This window comes from Vidua macroura, chromosome 11 (genome assembly GCF_024509145.1).
Source record: "Vidua macroura isolate BioBank_ID:100142 chromosome 11, ASM2450914v1, whole genome shotgun sequence".
Lineage (NCBI taxonomy): Eukaryota > Metazoa > Chordata > Aves > Passeriformes > Viduidae > Vidua > Vidua macroura.
Genome location: NC_071581.1, coordinates 3,794,423 through 3,806,002, shown reverse-complemented (window position 1 = coordinate 3,806,002; position 11,580 = coordinate 3,794,423). Strand labels below are relative to the sequence as shown.

The 11,580-nt window shown below is 53.0% G+C and overlaps 2 protein-coding genes across 2 annotated transcripts; one reads left to right on the top strand and one right to left on the bottom strand.

Moving 5' to 3' along the window:
* Positions 1–3,638: 3,638 nt before the first annotated feature.
* CEBPA (CCAAT enhancer binding protein alpha) lies at positions 3,639–6,466 on the bottom strand. The gene has a single exon (XM_053987750.1). The coding sequence runs from the start codon at positions 6,218–6,220 to the stop codon at positions 5,243–5,245; it is 978 nt and encodes a 325-aa protein (XP_053843725.1). The 5' UTR covers positions 6,221–6,466; the 3' UTR covers positions 3,639–5,242.
* Positions 6,244–10,977, top strand: LOC128813009 (uncharacterized). Its single transcript, XM_053987752.1, has 3 exons — positions 6,244–6,323; positions 6,894–7,311; positions 7,549–10,977. Exons 1-3 carry the CDS (start codon positions 6,244–6,246, stop codon positions 7,867–7,869), a joined length of 819 nt encoding a protein of 272 aa, XP_053843727.1. The 3' UTR covers positions 7,870–10,977.
* The last annotated feature ends 603 nt before the right edge of the window (positions 10,978–11,580 follow it).

Below are 11,580 nucleotides of genomic sequence, written 5' to 3'. Positions count from 1 at the left end.
AGATATGGGCTGATTTTCTCTCTTTGGATCCATAGACTAAGTAGTAGTACCATAAAATAATAATAATATAATATGAACTGGAAGGACTATCTGAACAGATTTTCTGGTTCCTCTGAAGTTTCTTGTGATATGCTTATTATTAGTAAGTCTTGGCTTTAAAATGCAGTATGCATTTTATATATGATATAGCAAACCACGCCGTAACACTGATATTTGTGTGGGGTTTGTATGCAATTTCATGTGTATAAACATGGATTTCATTACAGGGGAAGAAGGACGCACCCAAAACCAGAGATGTCAATGTATAAAATATGATTTTTTACTTCATTATACCAAGAGAGGGCAGTGGGCCTATTTCTCCACCCTTTATTCAGACATTTGCCATTCTTTTCACCACTGAATTGGGTCAAAGCCAATTCAAGCAATAAATCCAAATCAGTAAGCACAAAACACCTGCTTTCTCTTACCAGCAGAGCATCTCTCACTGCCCCACTTCAGTGTAGAAATTTGTTCCTCTCCTCCAAACTCCTGAAGTGGGTAGATGAGGAAAGCTCCTCAGGGGCAATTCTCTTGTCACAGCAATAAAAAGACTGAGAAATCATGACATTCCTCCACCACCCCCAACCTGCTACAGGACTTTGCCATGGTCATGAGCAATCTCTCAACTCTGTACACAGTGCTAGCAGACAACTACTCCCTTCATCCTCAACATGTGATTACTTGCTCAGCGTCCCAGTCAGTGCCCAACCCCCCAGCTCACCCCCTCCATGTCCCCAGCCCCGTGTCTGGGACTGGCGAGGGGCAGGGGTGGAGAAGGAAGGACTGCACAGCCCCACTAGCACGGCAGGACAGGAGAGGCTTGGCAGCATTGCAGCAGTGCTGTGTATAAAAGGAACAAGCTCAGTGGGAAAACCAAAAAACCACCCAGCAGTCATGAAGACAAATGTTGCTGAGTACATACACCCACAGCATCCTCCCAGAGCTGGAGATGATCAAGCCTTTGCCCATGCCAGGCTAGTCTCAGTGCAGGGTGCCCGTGTGCAGGGGATGAGTGGACGTGCCACATGTGAGAACACGTGAGTGCAAGTGCCACATGTGCCAACAGTCCCTGCCCACGGTCCTGTCACACTTACCTGTGTGTCACACAGAGCAGCACAGCTGTGCCTGCCATCCTCTGCAGCAGCACAGACTGGCAGCTGTGCTCATAGGGGTGTTCTGCTCCAGACAATCCCCAGAGGTCCCTTCCAGCTCCAGCTGTCCTGTCATATTGGGAGTGGACAGTGCATAAAATCCTTTCCACCATCCAGCTTGTGTAGCACATGCCTAAACACTGCTGAAACAGGCAATGGGGTCACGTGTGAGACTGGAGCACTGCAGGGCTGCAGGCTTTCACCCTGGTGCTAAGGCACATGTTGCTGGACATGCTGCTCTCCGAACTTTTGTCATCTGGGCAATGACTTAGAGACTTTTTGAAGGCTCAGCTGTGTGCCAGGGTAAGGGTTTGGTTTGAAAGGAAGAGAAAATGCAGATCTGCAGCTGGGAAGGGCTGGGAGGGTGCTGCCAAAGCAAAAGGCAGTCTGCAGAGAGCATGTAGAGACTGCAAAAAGCTCCGTGCTGGGAGAACTGTTTTGTCTGAGCCATGACTGAGGGCCTTGTCGAGGGCTCAGCCTACAGTTAGGGTTAGGATTAGAGAACGCTGCTCGCTTTGGCACTGTGTTTAAGGCAAGTGTCTCTAAACACTTTTATGCTATCAATAATTTACCCTTCGTGCAATTCCAGGGCATTCAGTGTTTATATAACTATTGAAACACCTGTGTGGTAGACAAGTGATCTGACTTTTGAATCACAGAATGGCTGATTCTTGGGCCACTGAAGACTAGTTTAATCTACAGTTCATTTAAATTAATGGAAAAATCTGCTTTGTGAGGCCATAAATGATTTGATGAAACCACACACACACATGGTGAGTCACAGTTCAGAACATAACTCAAACAACCAGGACTGTATTCCCATGCTCTAACCACTACATTACAGTCCCTCCCACATATACCCTGCAATAATCTTTGCTCAAATGATAACAGCATTTCCCCACTTTACACGTTGGACAGCATTACTCAGTAAGGCACATCCTACCCGACGGGTGTATAGCTCTGCAAGGCTGGGGAAGGAAGGAAGCACAAGTAAAAGTCATTATTTTTGCCCAACACCACTAGAACTTAACTCTCTCCTTGGAACTCCCCATGACTTACATTTAACTGAAAAGTGAAACCCTCGATCCTGATTTGCATTCATCTTTCACCACCCCAAGCAGCGAGTGCTTGCAGACTCAGCATCATACTGGATTTCAGAAGAGCAGCCTTACCTTCCCTCCCCGTCATGGCCCAGCACGAACCCTGCCGGGCCGAGGCCAAGCCCCTCGGAGCTGCCCCGTCCAGCCCAGGGCCCAGCAGGACTCGGGGGCTGCACCTGCACCAGGCTGAGCGCTTCGGGAGCCAATCTGCCCCCCCGCTCACACGCTTGTGGAGCCAGTTCTCTCTCTCTGGGGTGTTTAATTGCTGCTGGGATGTGCCGCGCTGGACATACACAACATGAGGGCAATGGGCACACCACGGAGCAGTGGCCTGTGGGCAGCGGTGAGCTGTGGGCAGCGCGGCTCTCCCGGGTGGGTTCCCCTCCACGGGGAAGGTCCACACAGGCGCTGCTGAAGGGCCGGGGCGCGGGGCCGCTTCCCTCACACGCCTGAGGAGCAGTCCCAGCCCAGTCTCGGGCCGCCCGCCCGGGCACCAAGTGCCGCCGGAGAGAAGAGCGGCCGGCGCCCCGAGACCCCGCTGCCCCTCACAGAGCGCCCGGGCGGCTCTTTCACCTCAGGGCCGGCCGCCCTCCCGGCGCAGCTCCCGGACGGGACGGGACGGGCGAGGCGGAGCCGCCTCCCCCCTCACGGCTGCCCCTTCCCGGCCCCGTCGCCGCCGGGTCTCGCGCCACCTCCCCTCCATGGCCCGCGGCCGGACCCGCCTGCCCCGTGCCCTGCCCCGCGTCCCGCCGGCACCGAGGGGCCCGGGCCGGTGCCTCTAGGCCCGACCCCGCGGGAGCGAAGCTCCCCGGGGCACGGGAGGGCTGCGTCTGGCCGGGAAGGGACGGGCAGCAGCGGTGCCGCCGGCGAGCGGAGCCCGGCCCTGCCCGTCCCTCTTTCCGCCAGGCCCCGCCGCGCCCCGGGCTTGTCCCCCGCGCCCCGCTGAGACCCGCGGCGTCCCGGGCGGAGCGCGGGCCGCCCGGCCGGCAGGGACGGGGGAGCGGGCGGGCCGCGCGTCCTCGGCACCCGGCGCCTCCCCCGTCCCCGCAGCCCGCCCGCAGGCCCCCGGCCCGGCCGCGGCCGGGTGAAGGGTAAAGCGAGGCTGACTCAGGGGCACACATCTGCCACCGCAAGCGTTTAGGAAATTGCCGTTCTCTTAAAGACAACCGTGTATTTAATTCTCTGGGGTGAAAACTGGGGAGTTGCACTCCATTAACGCGTTTCAGTCACCAGCCCTGGCAGAGGATGCCGAAGTCGGTGGAGAGCTGGATGCTGGTCTGGAGGAAGAGGAGAGCTTTGGCACTCCTGGTACAGGAAGAGGACTGGAAACAAGCAGAGAGGCGGATGGTTATGGTAGAATATATGCTGTTTATTTATGAAGGTAACCAGGACTTCTGACAAATTTTATATGCAGTTCCCTCCCCCCCCCCCAAATTAAAAAAAAACCCACCAATGCGTGTGCATATACATACACGTATACATACCATACACACACTGCACACACATACACACGCTGCCAGCACTGTGCTCTCACTGTCATGCTTTCAAACAGCTCCATCCACCTTGTTCTCTTCCCTTGTCAAGACTTCAGTTGGACAAATTGTTATGCAGCTACGATACAAGGAAGAAATGTTCTGCATGGCTACCAGAATGCCCAGGGGGCCTGTTTGTTTGTTTATTTTTGTCTCACTCTGGGAGAAGCTCCAGAGTCCAAAGGTGCAGCAGCACCAGGGACAAGCCTCCTTGCCCCACCACAGGCATCGTACAGCCCCACAACCCATGCCCCGTTCCAGGCACTCCTGCCTTGGGGTCGGGAGGCAGCAACCAGTACAGGACAATGTGAAGAAGGCAACACACACTCACACTCATCCACCCATACAAATAATAAAATAACGTTGCAGCACAAGGGCATAGTCTCTGTCACCAGATAAGAAAGTTGTGTGATGGCAAAGATCTAAGTAAGGCAATAAAGTATAGCTAGTCTACATGGAACGGCTTTCACATTACATGAGGCACAGTTTGGGCAGACAGAGACTTGAAGAAGAGCTAAATGTCCTGGAATAAAGCAAAATACACTGAAAGTTCATAGTAAATACCCGCATCAATAGGTATTTATTCATTTGTGCTTCGCCACGTCGTGACATACAGTACAAGACACTGCTGCTCTTTCTTTCGATGGAGAGAGCTCACCATACTCTTGCAAGCTGCTGCTCCATCAGTCCCAGGCTGTCCATCGGTCCTGCAGGTGTTCTGGCCCCTTGTCCCCCTCCCAGCCGAGGTAGGGGACAGGGCTCCGCAGAGGCAGCCCAGCCAGGCTGTGACAGTCCTGGCAGCAGTCTGGTGGCTGCCCCACACCTCAGTGCTCCTAACGGGCATCCAGGGCTGCACATCCTTCAGCCTCAAATCCTCTTCTCGTCGCTGATTTCCCCAAAGCTGCTCTTGCCTGCTGCACTGCAGGCCAGCTGGAAGGGGTCTGGCAGGACACCCCAGACACCGCAACCCTCAAGCCTGCACGTCCCTCATTCCTTCTCCTCGCATCCTGCAAGGCTGGAGGGCATAGTAAGCCCCAGAGCCCCTGCAGCCAGCTTTTAAGGCACATCTGGGTTGCTATATGTGCTTTATTACTGTTTTTGTTATTGTTATTATTATTATTATTATTACTGTTATTTACCCTGTGTAGACACGTGGTCTTTTAATTCTTTCTTCCCCTTGCCTTTCTCCTTAGAAAACCCACCATGTTTTCAGCTTACTCGTGTGTCATCTCTAAGGCACAAACCTTTTAATACTAGAGCTGCCTGGCTTCTTGTATAGGTCGTGAATTGATAAAAAACAAACAAAACCAAACCAAAACAACCCCCCATTCCCCTCCCGCCGGCACACCGCGCTTGCCGCACGCCGGTACATATAGTATCTGTGCGCGGGCAGGGCAGCCCGGCCGGTCCCGGCGCGGCGCTAGGCGCAGCTGCCCATGGCCTTCACCAGCGAGCTCTCGGGCAGCTGCCTGAAGATGCCCCGCAGAGTCTCCAGCTCCCGGGTGAGCTGCTCCACCCGCTTGCGCAGCCGCTCGTTGTCGGTGGTGAGCTCCAGCACCTTCTGCTGCGTCTCCACGTTGCGCTGCTTGGCCTTGTCCCGGCTCTTGCGCACCGCGATGTTGTTGCGCTCCCGGCGCACCCGGTACTCGTTACTGTTCTTGTCCACTGTCTTTTTCGATTTGCTCCGGTGGTCCGAGGGCATCATCTTGAGGGTGCCCGCGGCGGACAGGCCGCCGGGAGGGTGCGGGTGGTGCGGATGGTGCGGGCTGGGCACGGGCGTGGGGGGCGGCGTGGGCTGCCCGGGCTGGAGGTGCATGGTGGTCTGGGCGCAGTGGGCGATCTGGTACTGGAGGTGGGACGGGTGCTGCTGCGGGGCGTGATGGGGATAAAGGGCCGACAGGGCCGCCGACTTCACCTCCTCCTCCTCGCGGGGCTCCTGCTTGATCACCAGCGGCCGCAAGCCCGGCGCGGCGATGCGCTCGTAGAGGGGGTCGAGCTTGCCGTCCATGTAGCCGGGCACGCAGCCGAAGAGCGGCTGCTGGTGGTGCTGCGGCTGGTGCCCCGGCGCCGAGGCGGCGGCGCCCGCCCCATGCATGGTGTGGAAGTCGAAATCCCCGGCCAGGATGGCCTTGGCTTTCTCCTGCTGCTTGCTGTGCTGGAAGAGGTCGGCCAGGAACTCGTCGTTGAAGGCGGCGGGGTCGATGTAGGCGCTGATGTCGATGGAGTTCTCGTTCTCGCAGATGTCGCCGAGCTCCGCGCCGCCCGCAGCAGGTGCCGCCGCCGAGGGAGCCTCTCTGTAGCTGTAGGTGCTGCCGGGCAGGGGAGTCTGGAGCTGGTGGTGCTGGCCGCTGCTCATCGGGGGCCGGGAATCGACCTCGTAGAAATTGGCTTGCTCCATGAAGCAACTACAGTCTGCCGGGCATGGTGAAGGGCTCCTGCAATCCAGGTTTCGAACGGGACGACTGCGGCAGCGGCGGCGACTCTAGCAATCTCGCGGCACGGTGCTGCACGGCACGGCTCGGTGCTCCCGGAGCCCGACCCCCGGCCCAGCCCCGCTCCGCTCGCTGCCTGCCCTGTTGCTAGTGGGCTGCCGCGGTGCTGCGTGCCGTATATATACAGCCCGCAGCAGGGCCGGGGATCGCCCTCTAGTGTCCAACCTCCTGCTGGGAACCTTTGACCGCCGCGCAGCCGGGTCCCAGCGCCCCGGCCGGGCACAGCCGACCTCCCGCCCGCCCCCGGGAGCCGCCGCACCGCGGGGAGAGCGCCCCGCACTCCTCGCCCCCCCCTTCCCCCCTCTCCCGTCGCCGCCCCGAGCTCGGCGGGCGCTGAGCGCTGGATGGCTCCCGCCAAGGAAACTCCGCGCTGATAAAGAGGCCCGGGGGAACGGCGCGGGGACTTTGTGCCCGCACTGCCGGGGCCGCTCGGCGGGCAGAGCGGCCAAACGCGGCCGGTACATTTCCACCGCCCGCTCCCGCTTCTGCGCCGAGAGCTTCGGCCCAGCGCTCCCCGGCCGCGCTTCGCAGACAGTCTCAAAGTTCACCATCCGCGCATACTTGCAAATATTTGGCTAGTCGGGAATATTCGCCCCGTCGGGTTTGGGAGCCAAGGCGCTGCCTCGGCGGCGGTGGTTACCTGCCGGCAGAGCCGTCGGGCTCGGAGCAGCCGGCCGAGGCCGACCGCGCCGCATTCCGCCGCGGCCCGGCTGCACCGGCGGGACCCGCGGGGCTCGCCCGGTCACAGCGGGACTCGCGGAGTCCGGCCGCGAGCGCCGCCAGGACCTGCCCGGGATGGCGCCCGGCGGACAGGGGCGGAGAGCTCGGGGGCCGCGGGGGCTCCCCGGCTCCGTTGCTCGGAGGCGATCGGCCGGGCCCCCCTGCCGTCTCCGGCCGCTACCGCCGGTCCCAAGCCCGGAGGAGCTGCCCGGCCTGCACAGAACAGCCCGAGTCGGGTCACCTGCGGGCCGCTTCATTCCCCGCACGAATCGAGCAGGTAAATTTAATGCCCGATTTCCCCAAACGCACACTCAGCAATCTAGACCAGTGCCGGGCACGGGCCGCCTCCCGGCCTTGACCCGGGATAACCGCGGGCGCAGCGGGGCCCGGACCCTCCAGCGCGGCGCTGCAGTGGCCAGGTGTCCCTGTGCACTGCGGGCGTGTGCCCGGCCCCGGGAGAAGCCTTCCCAGCCTCCGTTCTCCGGGGGTTTTGAAGGCGATCAATGTTCCGCAGGTGTGGGACTGGAGAGGAGCTGCGTGTCCCAGCCACCGCTTCCCTGTGGCTCCTGTGCACGGGCCAGTCTCCTCAGGAGCCTCCGTCTCAAGCTTCAGTTCGGGCGGGGTGAGGATGCACAGAATTCCTCTTGCTGCCATCACTCGCAGAACGCAGAATAGATGTGTCTACTCCTACTTGCACTGCACCCGGGTGCACCTTGGGCAGTCCCACAGAAATTTAGCTCTCCTGGTCCTGAAGGTCCCTTTGAAAGGACAAGCCAAGCCCACCAGAGCAGATGCAGGGTTAAAGTTGCTACAGAAAGATCTGCAGGGAAAATGAATCAGACATAGTGATGGCTGGAGAAAAAAAGATGCAATTCTTAGTTCTGAGTGTTTTAGTAAAACAGAAACTTGTGACAGTAAATTCCTGAGAAAGGGTTTGACAGATTTCTTACAATTAAAAATTCAAAGGATTCAACGGGAAACAAAAATGACAATGCACCAAAACACCATGTTTTTGTTTCACACAATGCAGGTGTGAACTTTTGTTTCATGAGCAAATGCAAGGCCAGCAGAGTCAGTTGGCACACTCCAGGGTCCTCTCAGGAGAATGGATTCTGTAATTACAGCAGGGAAACATTAATTTACAGATCACAGAGTATACTTTTCATTATCAATTGAAAAAAATTAATCCTAAATTGTTTTATATGCAGTCAGTATTTTCTAAAATTATGTATCTTGGTTTCGATGCAGTAGCAGTGCCTCATAGGGCTGCTTCCACAAGGAGCTGCAGCACTGTCTAAGCAACAAAAACACTCCTAAGAGCTCTGAACGAAGTCCTGGTTCAGAGGAAAAGCCTCAAGCCTGTGACAGGCGTGAGTTTTAGGTGTTTCAGAGTGGAGAGTAAAATGTCCCTGACTGCACCCAACTGTCCAAATTCAGCTTGTTCTCCTCAAGTGAACCCATTTCCAGAAATGGGACAAACACATAGCTGGATGTTTTGCCTGCTGGGAGAAATATCATCTGGAATAAAAGCTGCTAAGCAGTTTATGCTCAGAGTTTTCAAGAGGCCTTGTCTGACTCTGAAGCCAGCAGAAACAGGAATAGGCCATGAACATTTAAAATAAAAAGTCACTGCTGCATGAAACAGCAGAAGGATAACTACGAAAGTAAGAATTGTATCACTAAGTTTGTGATTTAATAACAATACCTACACCTTTCTAGTCTTCAAAACACACTCACATTTTATAATCATTCTGAAATTAAGGCCTAAATACATGTTAAAAAAAATTAAAGTAAATCAAAACGTTTAGGATCAGATTCCATTCCTAATTACTGTAATTAACGAACAAGTCCCCACAATTTAAGGACTGGTTTGCTCAGTTTTGTTTTTTTTTTTTTTTTAACATAGACCCCTTTTATCTAAGTTAAGAACTTTTAAGTCTTCTATTTTTACACAGAAACCTAAATTCCAGTTCAAATTATTTTAATATAGTATAAAATAAAGTTCACAGACTTATCAAAAAGACATATCTTTGTCTTTTTATTTTTACTCCCTGTTTGAAGACAAATAAAATATTTAGAACCGGCTCATCCCCAAGCAAACAGAAATGCTTATTTCCCCATTCATATCAACAGTGATTGATACCAAATACTTCAAATATTAAAGAGAAAACTTGTTGCTTAAGTTACATGAACAGGGATCTGATTTAAGTAAGAGAGGAAGGATGCATGTTGCATGCTATGGCTCCCTGAAGCAGCGCTGTCAACTCTTGAGGGTGCTATTCTTCCATCCCAAAGCAGATCTTGCTGTCCAGAAGCTCAGGGAGGGCGAGTAGAGTGCTCGACAATTCAAAACAGCAGCAAGAGTCACCTATACCAGTCAGCTGCATGCCTTTCTGCTTAGGGAAGGAAACTGATCAGAAAAACATAACTGTGAAGGAACGTGACTAAGTGCATTTGTGACTGTTAAGGGTTTTTAATTGCACTGGAACACTGAAGTCTCTTTATTTCACCTGAACTCTGCTCCTGTGTTGTTCTCAGGCCTTTCAGTCCTGTGGGCTCCAGAATGAGTTACTGGCTGCAGGATGGTGCTCATCCTGCTGATCCAACAGCCTGGTAGTTTGTGCACAACATTGCATGTGGCAGCCCTGTTAGGAACCGGAGTGCAACTGCACATTTATTTTACTACCTTGTTAAACCAGAATATTTCATTGCTACTGACAAAGCTCCAGGCAGGAGTTTGAATGCAAAACTTATTGAGGTGAATGGCAGCAACAGCCCAGCCTCTCCTCTCTCCCACCTGCAGAACTGGTGGGGGAAAAGAAGACCAGGGTGGGCACTGTGGAGCAGAAAGGATGGGACAGCTGTCATGGGAGTGACAAGAGGATATTATCCTCACTGCTTCCTGAGTGCACCTGGGGAGTAGGCAGGGATGGAGCAGCAGTGGTTTCCTACGCAAATAAACAGCTGGCAATCTACCATCTTACTTGCTGTGGTACACTGAAACACAAACTTCTCCCCTCTCCTGTTGTGTTTTCTGCCCCAGGGAGGAGACACGTGATACTGCACACAAAAGCTGCCACACATGACAATTTTCAAAGGAAAAGACTTTATATGCCAAAGCCTTGGAGGCCCATAGATCAGAATGCAGCAGTGTCTGACAAGTCAACCAGAACCTTCCCTTCAGCTGGGAAAGGCAGCTGGGGACTGCTTATCATTTTTTAATGTGCATTTTGGTCCAACAACAAATGATTTAATGACTTTATCATTACAGCTTTTCTCCTTTGGAGAAACACAACTCCAAGATGAACCAACTAAAATCCATGCCATTTTCCTCTTCATTTTTTGTACCATTCCCCTTGTTTTCAGGGTGTCTATCCATGCCTCAATTCTTGCTATCCTTGTGCTCTACTGACTCCTGGCACTTCTACTGACAGCTCAGTCCTTTGCAATTTCCAAGCTAGGTGACAGAGGGCATTTTTCACTTCCATTTACCTGATAACTGCTCACTTCCATTCAAATGACCCTCAGAGCCCAATCTGTTTCCAGCTTGTCACCTGTAACCGTGCACCAGTCAGTCTGTGAAGTTTTTTTTAATCCATTCACAATCTTTGCATGGTTAATGAGCCATTGCATACACAGTTCCTCTCTTATAATTAGGATCATATTTCACTGACCACATCCACTGTGCCCAAAACACTGCAGGTGTTTTTCAGATACAGGATTAAATCCTGTTCCAAAGAACATACAGTTGAAATACCACCAAAAAACAACTCCACAAGTGACACTGTTGTTCCTCACCTCTCAGTGTACTGTTTCCTTCTGCTGTACTAGGCCATCGCCTTTGCCTTAAGACTTCCACAAATGATGTTATGATGTTTAACATGTTCTAATGACATGTATCAGGTTTCCCTTTGCTCAGTATTTGGCCACAATCCATTCCACTATCCACAATCACCCATTCTCTCTCTCTCTTTAGTATTTCACCTCTGATTAAATGATAACCTCCCTTCTCTCACACCTGAATTTGCAATTGTTTGTCTTTACCTTACAAACTTTAATGGTTTCTCTCGCCATGAATGGTTCATCATCTTTAATTTGTTCATGCTACATCTCCCTGGATGATGGAGCAGTTTCTAACTCTCTATTTCATAGCAAGAGAGCTGTGAGATGAATGACTTGCCAAGGCCATACAAGAAATACATAACAAAGTTGAGCATTTAATCTCTCCTATGCCCTAATATCAGCCTCCTAGTATCACCACCAATGAGCATGCAAAAGTTTGACTACTGCATTCCTACAAAGGAAGTCCTTTGTTGTTTTTTTTTAATGGAAATAGATCATTTTTTATCTGAAATAAATTTATCTCTGAGGTGAACTGCCAAGAAATATAGAAAATACAGCTTATTTTCTTTTAGACACTAGCCCTTAGTCTACTGGATTGAAGACTGTCATTGGTCTCAGTAGGAGTCTGTGCAGACCCTTACCTGGCATACAAATTATGCAGCAGAACACAAAGCAGCAGAACAGTAAAAGGGTATCCTACCCC

Bases quoted from the DNA above. Each gene is read 5' to 3' on its own strand.
- CEBPA (XM_053987750.1), bottom strand. From the start codon at position 6,220: ATGGAGCAAGCCAATTTCTACGAGGTCGATTCCCGGCCCCCGATGAGC.
- LOC128813009 (XM_053987752.1), top strand. From the start codon at position 6,244: ATGGTGAAGGGCTCCTGCAATCCAGGTTTCGAACGGGACGACTGCGGC. The intron at 6,324-6,893 runs GTGCTGCACGGC...ATATTTGGCTAG, and splicing joins TCTAGCAATCTCGCGGCACG to TCGGGAATATTCGCCCCGTC. The intron at 7,312-7,548 runs GTAAATTTAATG...AATGTTCCGCAG, and splicing joins TCCCCGCACGAATCGAGCAG to GTGTGGGACTGGAGAGGAGC.